Source organism: Neopsephotus bourkii, unplaced genomic scaffold, assembly GCF_033783945.1.
Source record: "Neopsephotus bourkii isolate Nb327-2 ecotype Australia unplaced genomic scaffold, CSIRO-AGI_Nbou_v1 NB_1655, whole genome shotgun sequence".
Classification (NCBI taxonomy): domain Eukaryota; kingdom Metazoa; phylum Chordata; class Aves; order Psittaciformes; family Psittacidae; genus Neopsephotus; species Neopsephotus bourkii.
In genome coordinates, this window is record NW_026902129.1 from 5,822,515 (window position 1) to 5,838,334 (window position 15,820).

The following is a 15,820-nucleotide window of genomic DNA, read 5'->3' on the forward strand; positions in this document are numbered from 1 at the left end:
CAATACAACGTTCCAAATTAGTGCATTTATCTATAAATTTTACCTGTTCTAACTCAAAGGTACTGTTTGCACCTTTATACTACCTGCTGCAAGCATAAAATGGGAAGCCCTTGCTGGATCTTGGTAGCTGTAAGCAGTAACAGTCACTAAAAATTTCTAGTTTCTCATCTGAAAGAAATCAAATGCAAAAGATGAAAAGGAAAATTGCTAGCATTATCTCCATATGTATTTGTCAATAAAATGTTGCTGGTATACTGTATATTGTATAATATACTGTATATTGTTTTAACGTATAATATTGCACATAACACATGATGCATCCTAACCCTCCTGAAGATCAGTCCAGGTTCTTGAAAATACAAATTGTAGCTTCAGATATTGCCATTAACAGATTCTACGAGGGGAATGAAGATCTCGCTGTTAGGAAGGGTGCTATAGCAAGTCTGTGGTGTGCATGCTTTCATGCTTGTCACTTCAGTGTAGTTCCTTCTGGCAGGAGCAGATTGCAAACACTCTTACAAAGCAGAAGTGGCAGCCCCTTTGCTGAAGGATGATCTCCTGAGCTATGGTTTATTTATGGCTTATGGTGTGTTACCAGGTTTGCTCTCAGCCAAGAGGAAAAAGTGGCACACAAATGATAGGAGGTTCATTATAACGGACATACTTAAATGTCTGCAGAACTGTTTCAGCTTTGGATTCCCAGCCTTCTCTGTGGTGTCCCATGTTTTCCATTTCCTTCAGCCTAGATAACAGCATAAATCAGACAGTTTGTGTATTGAGTAGTTTGCTTTAGGAGGCATGTGCAATGCATAATTCTGCTACTGTGTTGGGTACCCACTCTCCACAAAGTGTTTGAAGGCACCATGCTATACAAGTGTACAGACTCACTGGGAACAATCTGAGAGATACATAAAAGCACCCTTTATTCTTGTGTATGGCATTAAGATATTTCTGAAATACGAAGTTTTATGGTACATTTGACCTTTAACAATGGCAGTGATGTTCTGCTAAAAGGCAGTTACTGAGGAGGAGCATCCATGTACCTAGAAACACACTCTGGCTCTTTATACTGCTGAGCAGTACAATTATCTTTAGCTAAGAAGAGGATTCTTCAGCAGCTTCTTAGCCGAGTGTTTCTTGCTGGAGACGCTAATTTCCTAGAGAGAGCTCCAGGAACGCAGCCTTTAAATATTGATGAAAATTAGGAGCTGTGCCATTCTCTGGAAAGAGCCATGCAGAGATGACATGGCAACACAAAAACACATTAAGCATTTACTTAGAGCTCCTGCTGCTCTGCTTTGGTGCCATATGGGGTTAGGTTAGCTCACTGCCCATGTTTAGCTGTACATACTAAGCGTGCTAGCATCATAGAATCAACCAGGTTGGAAAAGACCCTTAAGATCATCAACTGTTCCCCAGCACTGCCAAGCCCACCACTAACCCATGTCACCGAGGGCCTCAAATACATGGTTTGTGAACACTCCAGCAACAGTGATTCCATCACTGCCCTGCTGTATTCCCTGGGCAGCCTGTTCCAGTGCCTGACCACCCTCTTGGGGAAGAAATTGTTCCTAATATCCAGTCTAAACCTCCCCTGGTGCAGCTTGAGGCTGTTTCCTCTAGTCCTATCAGTTGTTACTTGGGTGAAGAGACGAGCCACCTCCTGGCTCCATCCTCCTTTCTGCCTTCAGCCTCAGTGCCAGGATGTTGTGCCAGAATGGGGGAGGCTGTTGTGCCTCCCTGTAGCCTTCGGACACGTGGGACCAAAACCATCTCCCCCCAGAATGGGAACTTCTTCCCCCTCCCCAAACACCACCCTGCCTCGGAGGTCGCGACAAGCATCCCTCCTGCTGTGTGGCTCTCGGAGGCATGCCCGGTGTGCCTGCACATGCACGCTCCCGAGCTCTCACACACACACATTGACCCTCCACCGTGCGCACCCCGCGCATACATCGCGCTCCCTCCGCGACAGCGCCGGCCGCGGGGTCCCGCCTCTCCCTCCCCGCCTCGGCGCTGGGACCCCCCCGCCCCGGGTCGAGGGAGCCGCTCCCCCCCCGTGGGGTCCCGCCCCCCGCCGCCGCCCGGGGCTGGCCACCGAGGCATGAAGGGGAGGCTCCGCGGCGGGGCGGCTGAGGCGGGCCCGGGCCCTGCGCGCCGGCGGACCGGCCGCCCCATGCGGGCTCCGAGCATCGCGGCCCCTCGCCGCCGGGATGGAGGCGCCGGGCTGCTGCCGGCCGCAGCTCCCCGTCCTGCTGCTGTGGGGTAAGCACCGCGGCAGGAGCATCGCTTGGGGATGGAGGGGGTTTCCTCGGGGGTCCCTTGCGGAGCAGGTAATCAGGGTGGGTCCGTGGGGGGCTGCAGACACTGCTCCCCTCCGGAGCTTTCTCTCCGCTGCGGGGAATGCTTCCTTTCGGAGGTCTCCATCCCGAGCAGAGCGGCGGGAACGTTTCGATCATCCGCCGGTCTAGCATCCCGCCGCCAGCTGCACCCCTTTATCCACCTTCATGGGGGGAGAGCTCAGAAACCCGGCCCAGGGCACGCAGCCCCCCAGGAAAATGATCTCGGCGACTTCTATGGTTAGTCATGCTTTTCGTCTCGGATCCCAAAGCCGCTGCTGAGGAGGCAGGGTTGGCTGTTGGGAAAGGTTTTCTGCTGCAGGCGAGAGGTTGATTCGCGTCGGAACGGTTGGGTTGCAAACAGGCAGTTGTGAAGTGCAGATATGCTTAAGATCTTTCACTTAGAGTAACTCTATTGCTAGAAGAACTATCTTTGGGCCCCCCCCCCCCTTGTCATGTAGCTTGTTTTAGCCATATTTAATATGTTGCAGTCAGGTCAAAAGTTGCTGGGAGAAGTCAGCTCTGATCTTTTTCACCCAGCAGTAACCCAGAGATGCGATCAAGTCCTTGTGAGTCACAGATAGGGGAGAAGAAATTCAAGCCTTGTATGTTTTGAAGGTTTATCTGAGGACTTTCTAACTTCGTTTGCTAACTTTATGCCCCTTCTGAAGTACAAAGCTGGTAAACACTGGACATCTTTCTAGGAATGACCCACAAATAAATGGGTAGTTATATTGACAGTGTTCAGTAGCATCATCTTGACCTGGTCTGTCAAAAGAATGGCATGTCAAATGCATACATTTTCTGATTCTCTGTGGTTTGAGGACTGGTAAAATCTGACCTTAATCACTTACTGTTATTTCCCAGCTGAAAAGGAATAGAAACCAACACCTGTCTTGACACATGAGAGATTTATGCAGTCTTGAACTCGAGGAACCAGGCAGGAATCTTTGTGTGTGTAGAGACATTGTGATGTTACTGTGACTTTTACAAAGCAAAATTACTCACTGGAGATTTATTTTCAGAGGATGAGTAGAATGAGGGACAGTGTCCCTGTAGCTTAGAAAGCTACAGGAAGATATTTTTCACCAGATACACACAGGTAAATCAATTGCGCTAGACATTTTTGGCTATGCTGGTTGCTTTCTTAAGAGAATAGCACACACACACAAAGATTTTAAAGGTATCTGTGAACAGATAATGCATTACTTTTGCTTGGAATTGGAAAGGATAGATAAAATCAAGAACTAATGAAACTAGTTTAATTTGCTAGTAGAAAAGCCCTGAAAGTGATGGGAAAGATGATACGAAATCGAGGTGTTCAAATAAGAAAAGCCTTAAGTGGCAGAAAAGTAAAGCTCTTCTTTCAGTAATACAAACATACTTGTAGCATTAGCTATTTCAGAAGGATTTTTACTTTAATTGATCCCTTTCTCCTAATGGCTTCTTTTGATTAACCAGAAGCCTACAACCTCTGTCATTAAGATAAAACTCTTGCCAGGATTCCTCGGTGCTAGCTCTCACTGAATCCAGTGGGAAGCCTGTCTGGATGGGGGTGGGAACTGTACTTCTGTAACCACTGCTTTCTGCATATGCAGAAGAGCCTCTACCTGAGGCTCTTGACACATTATCGCTGTGTAGAACCATCTGACGCATTGTCCCTCCTTAGTGAGGATGGCAAAAAAGGCAGTGTGTTTGCTTGCTGGAAGGTCAGTGACCATAGGAGTTGGATTTGCTCTGTGTGTGTTTATTGGAGGGGAAAGAAGGTGTGAACTGAGGTACCTGCTCCGCAGACCACCATCATCGGTACTGTTTACCCTATAAAGTGCTGATAACATCCAGAGCTGGAAACACCAGCTGCCTGGTGAAATCCTCTGTGCTTGGTTTAGCAGAGCTGGAGGTACTTAGAGATACCTACTTACTGCAGAATGTGAGTGCCTCACAAATTATGTATATATCATAACACCAGATTCTTTTATTCCACTTCTACCTAGGGAAACTGAGGCAAGGAGAAACTGAAGGGCTTGACCAAGACTTTTAACAGACTAAATAGGTTATTTTATACAAGTTGCTGTTTCTGCTTGTGTATCCAGACATTTATTTCTTCATCCTTTACATAATGCCGGCATTTCAGTGGTACTATTGGTATGGGAGTCAAAAGATGCTGCCAGAGGAAATGGGTATTTTTTCCTAGAGGAATGTTTCTCAGTATATGGATGTATACCCCTGTAGGGAGAGGTGGTGTGATTTTTACCTGGAGCAGTCTACCCAGGCAGATTTCCAAGACTGTCTATAGCTGTTTGCATTTCATCATCCTGTTTTACAGTGGCTAATGAAGCTTAGCATTCTGGCCAGAGGTGAACAACTGGACAGTTGGAAAGCTGGGAACAGAGCCTAGCTCCAGGCTCCCATTCTCCTATTTTAAAGACCAGACCTCATCCTGCAAACAATAATGAAAAGCTGTGTGTTAAAATCTGAGTTCTGTAAGGTCCTGAGCTCCCCTTGTGTGGAACACAGCGTCTGTAACTCCTGGGGAGTTTGGACTCTTAATGGAAAAAAAAACCCAAAACAAACAGGAAACAACTTTATTGGGCTAAAGTTTGAAATCTAAATCAAGTTTTTTCCATTACTTTCTTATTAATATATCATGCTGTCCTGCAGCTGCAAAGGGTGGAACAAAGAAAGGGAAAACCATTGTAGGAGTTCTGAATTTAATAAACCCAGGTGGGTGTGAATGTAAGACAAATAAACCTTTGCAAAGCAGAACATCTGACAGACCAGAGAGTTTTAACAAAACCACTTCTCTTCCAAAATGATGCTTCTTTTCCTGAAGATGCAATTTTCAACACCAGGCAAGCAGGAAGATAGTGAGTGGACCCCATCAACATCCATCCTGAAAGCAAAGCATGGAGCATAAATCCAAACTCTGTTCCAACTTACGCATGGATACAGACATTTTTCCCACCATCCTTCATGCTTTTTGTGTCTCTTGATTCCTTTTTCGAAGAGGTGTTGGTCTTTTCCTGAGGTCTTCACCATCCAACAGGGAACAGGTTTGTCCTGCCCGCGCTCAGTTGCCTGTGGTGACTGGAAGTGGCTGCAGGTGGTAGCATAGAGCATAAAATGCCATCGACAGCTGCCTCCGTCCTAGCAGCCGGGAGGAATTCTGCTGTGTGTTTGAAGGTAAGCCCAGATTGAAAGTGGAAAGGAGGAAAATGGGCTTTCTGAACCTGACTTACATCAATGAGATCCATTTCTAGAAGCCATTTAGCTAGTAAATTCTTGCTCTTATCACAGAATCCCGGAATGCTTTGGGTTGGAAGGGACCTTAAAGCTCCTCCAGTTCCAACCCCCTGCCACAGGCAGGGACACCTTCCACTAGAGCAGGTTGCTCTAAGCCCCATCCAACCTGGCCTTGAACACTGCCAGGGATGGGGCAGCCACAGCTTCTCTGGGCACCCTGTGCCAGCGCCTCAGCACCCTCACAGGGAAGAACTTCTGCCTAAGAGCTCATCTCCATCTCCCTTCTGTGAGGTTAAAGCCATTCCCTTGCCCTGTCCCTACAGTCCCTTGTCCAAAGCTCCTCTCTAGGTTTCTTGTAGACCCTTTAGGCACTGGAGCTGCTCTAAGGTTTCCTGGAGCCTTCTCTTCTCCAGGCTGACCCAGCCCAGCTGTCTCAGCCTGGCTTCAGAACAGGGCTGCTCTAGCCCCTCATAGCATCTCTGTGTCCTCCTCTGGACTCACTCCAACAGCTCCACATCCCTCTTGTGCAGGGAGCCCCACCTACATAGTAGTCAGGGTTTTAAACACCTTTGAGGTATGAGGGTTTAGCTTTTAGGTTCATTTTAGCCAAATCTATGAGGTAAACCATCAAAGGCTATGAAGTGAAGCTAGAAGTCTATCCTGGGATAGACAGGTACTGCTATAGATGCAGATATGTACAGACCACAAGGTTTTAATGACATGGTCCTGAGCATGCCTGGGGTGGCTCAAGGGGAACCGTGCAAGGTTTTGCTAATGAAGTTGTCTTTAAAAAGTGCAACACCAGCAGGATTTGTACAGTTTGTTGCTTCAGTTGCTCCCACCTCTCCATTGGTAACAGAGGTGATTTCTTGGCTTGGATTGGAGGCAACAAAGCAAATTCAACTTTTTCTTACCAAGGAAAGAAATGCAGCGAGGGAGTCCTTTACAAAGCACCATTTGCTACCATCCATGTCTTTTATATTGAAATTAGTGCTTGAGAGACAGGTATGAAGAAAGCAAACTGTGTTCTCATTTAAGGCTCACAAAGAGATTAATTTTCACAAACTTAATGAAGCCTGTTTTCATTTGCACCTCTCTGTATTAGTGAAAGCTGTTGCACGAGCCATCTTACTTCAGAATAGAAGTGTACAAGTGTATTACTTTATGTTCTATGAAAGCAGCTGTGATTTTTATTCTAAAATAAGAGTCTCTTCATAGCCAGGCTTGCACTGAGATACACTGGGAAATATCAATGACAAAAAAATGACATTATTATAACGTGACTATATATGTAGAAGGTCCTAAAAGCTGCCTGAAGGGCTCTTGGGTCATTTGGGAGGGATATGTATAGGTATGTGGAAAGAAAAGGGTAGGAAAGCAGAATAGGAGTAAGCCTTCTTTTCCATTAGTTTCTAGGCTTGATCTCTGTTGGCTTCCCTGAAATGAGCCTGGAAAGAGGAGACAGCTTTGTTCCTCCCTAAAGGCTTTAAAAAGAAATGAGATGGCACTGTTAGAAATGCTCTGAAAGCTAGAGAGGGTTCCAGCCTTCATCTCCAGAGCAGCTTGACATGCCCTGCCATATTGACTTCAACAAAGGGCATGTCTGCATAGCAGCTGGTGGCCTCAAATTATCCCCTGGAATACAGTATTCTGTCTGTCTGAAGCCAGGCTGATGGCCTTCTGCAAATGGAATGCTACTTGCTCCACCTGTGCTCTGAGCCAGAGAGACTCTGACCTCTGAAGAGGACAATGTGATAGGCCCTTGCACAGCACAGGGCTGGTGGAAGCACATCTTTTTCACATCTAACCAGATTAAGCTGAGTAAGAAAAGTGCTATGCAGAAGCACCACACCCTACAGTAAAGCATCTCTCTTTTTGCTTTTACACTTGAATAAATGTGACTGATTTGCCATTATTTTGGAGAGTGTGATCTGGGGAAAATTTCTGTGGGCAGTGTGAGAAGAAATAGTGTCATTCACTTTGCCAGTAATGGCTGCCACTTTTTATGGGAATTCAGACTTTTGGGAAGTGGCAGATTTCTTTTGCATCCCTTTGTGTGCAGATTAATGTTAGAGACTCTAATCTTTAGAAAACATCCATGCATTTTTGTTGTCTCAAAATACATAGCTTGAGATTTGACAGGGTGTGCAGCTCTTAGTCTGTATGGCCCTCCTCCATTCAGCAGAAATGAAAAGAGAGTGTACAGCCAGAGGGTATTGTGAAGAGATGGAGAGATACTGGGACAGAAATAGCAACCTGTAGAATCATTCAAGAGCTCATCAATAGGACACAAAGTCCAGATTTCTTCCAATCTCTTGGACTTTAGTTTTGGTTTGCAGTCCTCTCTCTTGCTCACCTTCTGTGCACTGGAGAATATCTTCAGGGCTGTCAGGAAGACATTCTCCTGAGGCAGTGGTGCAAAGGCCACATGGGTGCTTACGGTTAGTTTGATCTGAAGGGACACTGCTGTCCCTGAGCGACCTGGACACACGACAGCTTTGGAGCGGAGAGGGGCCCTTTGTTTAAAGGGTATCTCAGCCTTGGCATCAGGGCTGTGCTGCCTGGTAGCCACAGGGGCTGTGGGACAGCTTTTCTCTTCACGTTTGTTTTTGGCATAGTGGCTGCAAATGTGCTTCTGTGGGAAGGACTCAAGTTGAAGGAGTTTATGGAGGACTATCTCCTATGGGATAGACCCCATGTTGGAGCAGGGAAAGACTCTGAGGAAGAAGGAGCGGTAGATGCAACATGTGATGAACAGCCCCATTCTCTGCCCCCTTGCACCACTTGAGGAGAGGAGGTAGAGAAATCGGGAGTGAAATTGAGCTTAGGTAAAAAGGGTGAGGTGGAGGGAAGGTGTTTAAGATTTGGTTTTATTTCTTATTACCCTGCTCTGATTTTGATTGGCAGTAACTTAAATTAATTTCCCCAAGTCGGATCCATTTTGCCTATGATGGTAACTGGTGAGTGATCTCTCCCTGTCCTTAACTCATGAGCCTTTCATTATATCTTCTCTCCTCTGTGCAGCTGAGGAGCAGGGGTGATAGAGTGGCTTGGTGGGCACCTGGTGTCCAGCCAGGGTCAGCACCACACCAAGTTACAAAAGAGAAGTGTTATCTGAGCAGTCAGTCCCACAACATACAGTTAGCTCTGATGCTGCTTGGGAATAGTGGGACATAAATCTTTCTGTGGCTGGTTGTATGCAGATGTTTATTTGTGTAACCCCCAAAAGCAGCTTTAGCCTCAGTCTCAAGTTATTGAAGGCTTTTTTATTATTTGCAGGGTGAAAGCTTGGGAAAAAGCCTCTGTGAAGAAGGTTTGGATAGTAACCACAGTAGGGTGGCTGTGCAGCAGTGGGCTCTGGGCTATGGATCAGCCACCCCAGAGCTCAAAAATAGGGAGATCTGAAGATCTCCTCAGGAGCCTGCTCTTCAGGGTTGGTTGTGTTCCCTGGCTTCACAGATAGTGATGAATGATTTCTTCCTCATGCCCTAGCAGTTTTCTTAGCTCAGGAATAACTATGGTATAGCATTTTCTCTACAGTGTTTACTTTCATTTGGGTTTCCATACTTCTTAACTGGCATATTCCTAGCAGAGTCTTAGTTTTCCCATGAAAATGGAAACACTGCTGATCTGCTGTTGCTGAAACATGTTTTGGTCTTGGGCTGCTTGGCAAAATAAGGTCAGATATGCTACCCTTTTTTAACTTTTCTTATAAAACACTGACATGAATGAAAACCAGGACAGAGGTCATTAATTAAATGAAATTAAATTAAACTTTAATTTAAAGGTTTTACTGGCTTAATACTTTCTGCATACCTTTGTTACTGGAAGTTTTTAATGGCACTCTTACTAATAAATGCCTTGTTTTCTATTCCTCAGGAGTAATTGTAATCAACTTGAACAACTTTTACAATGTTAATAAATAAGCAAGGAGGTGGCTGGTCTCTTCTCCCAAGTAACCAGTGACAGGACGAGGGGATATGGACTCGAGCTGTGCCAGGGGAGGTTTAGACTGGAGATTAGGGACAATTCCTTCCCCAAAGAAACATTGGAATAGGCATTGGAACAGGTTGCCCCGGGCAGTGCTGGAGTAACAGTCCCTGCAAGTGTTCACACACTGTGTAGACGAGGCCCTCAGTGCCATGGGTTAGTGGTGGCCTTGGCAGTGCTGGGGAACGGTTGGACTGGAGGAGCTTAAAGGGCTTTTCCAACCTGCCTGATTCTGTGATTCTAAGATAGCAGATGGTGGAAAAGAATAAAAAGGAGTTTAAACCTGTCACTATCATTTCTTCTTACTCCTTTGGTGGCACCTGGTATTTGGAAAACAAAGCAACTGTGTTAGGAAACATAAAATCAGCGTAAAGAAAGAAGGTGCAAACTGAGCAGCACTGGGTTCTGCATGAGCAGCCAGATGTGCCCTGCCTTGCTGAGGGGGATACCTGGGAATCTGTGTTCTTCTGCAGCTCAGTTCTGCTCCTCATATCCATTAAGAGAGATGATTTACTCCAGGATTGGCCTAAGTAGTTTCCTATACCAGTGCCTGCTGCTGTGCAGTTTCCTGTGGGGATATCCAGGAAAGATTATGGTGTGCAGGGATCATGCTGCCATGCCAGACTGCCAAGGATATGTTTTCAGTGTTTATTCCTTGGAGTAAGGATGCTGTTGTGAAGAGCCATACAGACCTACAATAAGCAAGTGTGTATATACAAGTATACATAGGCACGCAAATCTCTGAGATTTCATTAGTTTTATTGCTCTTTTGAGTTCTTCATGGCAATATGTCATTGAAAATATTCTGTGGTTGAGTAGTTGAGTATCCAGAGCTCTGGAGCACTGACAGGTGAGCTGGGCTACTGAAGCAAAACAGCCCACGTTTGAATGGTCAGGCCAACTTACTATTTCATGGTAGATGCAGCATTCACTGGAGGCATGACTGCTGAAATTATGTTGATGTAATGCCTCAGCACAGTATGTAACAGCAATTAGGAGTCTGCGAGAGGAGCACATGCAGCATTCAGAGAAGGTGGATGTGTGAGAGGAGCACATGCGGCATTCAGAGAAGGTGGATGTGCGAGGGGAGCACATGCAGCATTCAGAGAAGGTGGATGTGTGAGAGGAGTACATGCAGCATTCAGAGAAGGTGGATGTGCAGGGTGGGGCTTTTTATTGTCTGGTCAGAAAAGAGAAAAAATCCCAATTTTCCCAGGTCTTCTGTGATGGCAAGATCTTGATTTAAATGTTCTGGCTGTCAAGGGAAGAAGAAACTTTTAATGTCTTCAAGTATCCCATGGTTTTAAACATTTCCTCAGGAGGGAGTGTGTTGTGACCCTTGTCTGTGAAACCTTCACGGGTCATTTCCCTTTCCCAAGGTTATTAAAAAAGAAATGTTGCTTGACTTCTCTTTCAGGCCATCCACAGGAGCAGACTATTTGCCTCGGGGGACTGGTGTTTTACACTCATTCACAGGTGGATAGGTGTAGAGTGAAGTCAGTATTGTGCTGACCTTATGTTTCCTTATTATAGGGAATTCTCATGTCATATTACATTTTGTTTTGTGTATTCCTGTGTTTTTGACGAATGACAGGCAGTTGGGTTACAATAATGAGCATCCCTTAGGTCTGATATGTGCTTCCAGGTGATTAGGTGGTACAATGGCAGACCGAGGTCCTGGATGTGGATGGCCAGCTTTGGGGGCTGTCACAGTTCTGATGTGGACTGAGTTGGGGGGGGGGGTGGTGTCTTTCTTCACAATGAATTGCAAACTGTCTGGCCTGTTGCAGGGGATAGATCTGAACTGTGCTGCCTCATTTGGTGATGTACCTTTCCCATAAATTGCACAGCAGACACATTTCACAATTATTACCTTTGGGGCAGAGAGGTCATCATGTTCTTCCGTTACTTTGGTAACACTTTCTGAGAGGAGACAGGGGTCCTGGCACCACACCACTGCTGGGTCACTCTGTTCTCGGTGTGATGCTGGTTCCTGCTTGTGGCCGAGACAAATCTCTTACTAGTTCTGTCACCATTTCCATACCTCGTGTAAAATTGGGACCACACCAGTGGTACCACACAAGGCTGTAATGAACCTGAAGAAATGCAGATGTTTAGGGGGTGAAAAAAGATTTTCACTTCCTCTTGCTAGAAGCATATTTATTTGTAATCATAAATTATTAAGAGAGAGATTTTGGTTGGTTTAGAGGTTACACATCTGTGTGACAACTAGTGTATTCCAAGACCCAGAAGACCAGGTCTCATAGGCAGAAATTAGATGGAAACAAGGAGCACAAAGCCTTTGGAAGGCCTGTAGATACATCCTAAATAACAGTGTTTTCCTAATGTCCCACAGAACAGTCACAGAAGTGAATTCAGTCAATTAGAATTTGTTAGGCAAGCTGTTCTGCTTGTCTCTGCTAGGTAGGCTGTAGCACCTCCTGAGGAGTTGTTAGTCCTCTGGGACTCTCTTCCAGCCCCCTTAAGTCAAATCGTGGTCCCTGTATTGTTGCTGGATGTCATTTTTAAACAGTTTCTAATGCCACAAATTTCTTTCTACTCTAAAAACAAATGTACTCCTCTTAGTCTTCAATTTCACTGTAAGGATGGATCTCAGGATTTCTGTCAAGGATCACATTTATCCATAGCACCCTTCTAAAAGAGCATGAAGATGGTCTACTTTAAGCACTTGGTTCTGATGTTGGAATATTCAGTTCATCCACCTTCTGGAAGTCAGTGGCAGTAAAAAAAAAGAAGGATTTGTGTTTCAGTTACACAGTGCTTCATCAAAAGCATAATGGGACAGAAAAGAAGGGGAGAAAACACTATGTGACATTTCAGGTTGAGTCACAGGACTTCCATTACAATACAGATCTTATTGTTCAGTCAGTTGCTAAATAATCCCCTCCCTAAGTCTGTTGTTGAAATGGCATGGTTTATTTAAATAGTTATTTAGTAAATAAATATTAATAAGAAAATAAATATTTAATGAAAAGTACTGGTTAGATATATATTGAAATAAATCATACTGCTTTCAAACAAAGTAGTAGAAAACTCATCCAACACCTCTGGAAGCAGCCATAGGCTGTTGAGAAACTGAGCAGCATTATTTATACGCTGCCAGCAGTGATTTAAGAACTCCACCAAGGAATGTAAAAGGCAATAATTTGTATTCCCAGTGGAAGTATGAGTTCAGAATAATTGTCACATTTCTTTGCAGTCGCTGGAAAGCTGGGCAACTCTGAGCCAACATGAGCCTGAACAGCCAATGTCCTCAGTAGTGTTCCCTGTTGATTTGCAGTGATGAAATGAAAAAGCTTAAATTGCCTTCCTGCTTTTCTTGCTCTGCAGGAAGAAGACTCTGATGTCCAAAATTGTTAACTGTCTGAAATTACCTTGCCAATTCAAAAGCAATAACGTAATGCCTCAAACTGTGTTAAAGTATAGCATTGAACTGCACTTTTAGTTTTGAATATTACATTTACATGGCTAATATATGCCTTCCATAAACTTGACACAGGGGAAAAAAAAGTATTAAAAAGGATTTAGCATCAAAGCAGGGGCTGGTGCAAAGCTGACTTCTATGTTACCTGTTATCCTAGCTCTCTAGATAACTTCTCGGGCATAGCGACAGATCAATGCACCCTGCCAACTGGTTTACTTGCTCCTGCCTCTCCACATGCTGAGGCATGTTTTTTTTTGGGCCAATTCTGAATGCAAGTGTAACACTTCTTTCAAGTACTATATTTATTGCAAGCTTCTGTTTATTCCTGGCATCCTTCCTTTGTGTTGGGTTCCTGTCATTGCCTGGCTCCATGAACTTCAGTTGCCTCATTTCCTTGGCTGCTTTCACGCTATGTGATGATGTTCTTGTGTCCTGTTCCTGTTCCTCTCCCTCCCCATCCCGCTCCTCTTATAAAGTGTCAAAGGGACAGTTAGTAGCTGAGAACAAAAGATGACCTTCTGAGCCTACCTACTGTAGCAAGGGTTATTTAAAGATTGGCAGGTGGGACTTCAGTTTTTGTACCAATAGCATTTTTTTATTCTCTGTACTTTTATAACAACCTCTAGACTTGGAATCACTCATGATAGCTTTCTCTCTGAGGGTGGCCACCTGAGAAGCTGCATTTCATTTTCCCCATACACACAGGCATACATTTCACTGTATAGCAGATAAGAGTTATCCATCTGGACCAGTTTTTGCATCATGTTTGTAAGCCTAGGTGGAAGGCTGCACTTTGCTGACCACTTGCTGCCTTACTATCAGGACTCCCAGTGCATTAACAGCACCCTCAACAGCCCCAGTGAGTTCCCCTCTGCCCGCTGCCTGGGTCCCCCAGTGTGCCCTGAGCTACACCCTAAGTGCTCCTGGCTTACTGGCTGTTTTCCTGTATGTGCTCTGGACCTATGTATTGGGTCACCTCACAGAGCCATAGAATAGTTTGGGCTGGAAAGGACCTTAAGATCACCTAGTTCCAGCCCTCCTACCGTGGGCAGGGACACCTCACACTAAACCATGTCATCCAAGACTCCATCCAACCTGGCCTCTGGGCCTATCTGCTGCTGCTGCTGCACTCCCTGGTTCATCCCGGCCACACTGGAGCTGCCAATAGAGCCAGTTTCCCACTCGTGGCTCTGCCCATCTTGGGGGATGGTGCTGGGGTCACCCCAGCTCATCACCAGTCATCATCAATTCTTTTTCCCTTGAATGTGTTTAAGACATTTTAATAACAGAAGTTTATGCTTTGCCCATCTGTATACCAATTTCATGCTAAATTATCACTTTGTTCTCTGTTGGGGGCTTGGCATCCTGGTGTGATTAGACTGGAATGAGTATTGGGCTCAGAGAAGCAGTTTATAATTTAAAAAATAACCCAGAGCTGCAGTTTGTGGGGTATAAACTAGGCCTATAAGGGCAGGAAGGATGAAGGCTGCAGCAGGGGGAGGACAAGCCAGCTCCCTGCAGCACAAGGTATCTTGTGTGGCCGCTGAGAAATACATGGCTTCAAGCTTCAGCAGCCCTATAGGAAACTATCTGTGTTAAGACTTCTCCCATTTTCAGGCAGTGGCACTGTGGGTGTTAAGTCAAATCTGTTTCAGTACCTCAGTTACCATGTCTGGTAAATCAGCCTACGTCAGTCTGCTCCTCAGCAGGGTGGCATGGTCAGAACTCAATCAGTGCTCTTTCATACTAGCTAAAGATGAGTACCTTTTCTCCCAACAGCTGGTGTAGCAAACCTTGGCTTTAAGCTGAAAGGACAGAAATGGTCTAAGTTCTTTTGCCTGTTTTTCTTACTGTAGGGACTGGTTTCTGCATGTCCAGTTCGTATCCTTACTTGGTCCACCTCTGCCCCTCCTGCCAGCACTGTGAGTGAGTTGTTGATACAAAACTGAGTGCCCTAACATAATGCAAAATTGGAAGACAGAGATGTACCTTGATGTGCCTTTAAGCAATGCTTACTGATGGTATTTGTCTGAAGAAAGGCATAGAGATTATGCAGGGGAAAAGGTGTGTTTGATGAGATACCTTTGAAGAAACTGTTTTGTCTTAGTCTTATTCAAAGAAGAAGTGCTCAGACTTTTGTGGGCTTTCCCATCAAGCTTTGGGGTTGCTTAGCCTCTTCAGATTCTGCTGCGTCTTGGCCACATAACATTTTACTTGCCCCCTTTAAGGGCTTTTACAGAACTCTTTGGAAAGCAGCCAAGTGATGCTTGTGTTAGCTCATCTTTTCCTTCTATATTCATAAAAATCCTAGTGAAATGAGGCTCTTGAGCTTGTAAATGTCAGGAAGATAGGTAATAAAGAACCCTTAGCTACTTGTAATCACTGTTTTTCTGATGCAGTAGGATGCACTTGACGTAGTGTCAGAGCATAGATGGAGTTATTTCCATGGGAGTCTCTTATGCATTAGATACCCCAAAGTCTCTGTGCATTCCTGCCAGAGAACCTGTAACGGTATTGGTATAACTTGGGATTTACATAAAAGATGAGTGAATTTAACATGGTCTTTAATGCCACCCACACAACAGGTAAATTTATGTTACAGTTAAATACCTGATGAAACATTGGTACACTTCTATAAGATTGATTTGCTCAGTATTTAAAATCAGATTTATAAAATAAATGTGGATAAAGAGATGTGATCATTATGACAAAATGATACCAATAGAGTGTTAATCTTTCTCTTGTGTTTCCATCAAATCAGAGGTGCAGAACTGCAGAATGGCAGTTGCCATTTCAAACTGTGGTT

At 44.9% G+C, this 15,820-nt stretch overlaps 1 protein-coding gene across 1 annotated transcript in view; it reads left to right on the forward strand.

The window, feature by feature from the left end:
• The first annotated feature begins 2,078 nt into the window (after positions 1–2,078).
• Positions 2,079–15,820, forward strand: part of RAMP3 (receptor activity modifying protein 3) — a 47,182-nt gene continuing 33,440 nt past the window's right edge. The window contains exon 1 of the mRNA XM_061374851.1: positions 2,079–2,262. Within this exon, the coding sequence (XP_061230835.1) occupies positions 2,211–2,262 (52 nt within the window). The 5' untranslated portion in view covers positions 2,079–2,210. The remainder of the gene's footprint in view (positions 2,263–15,820) is intronic.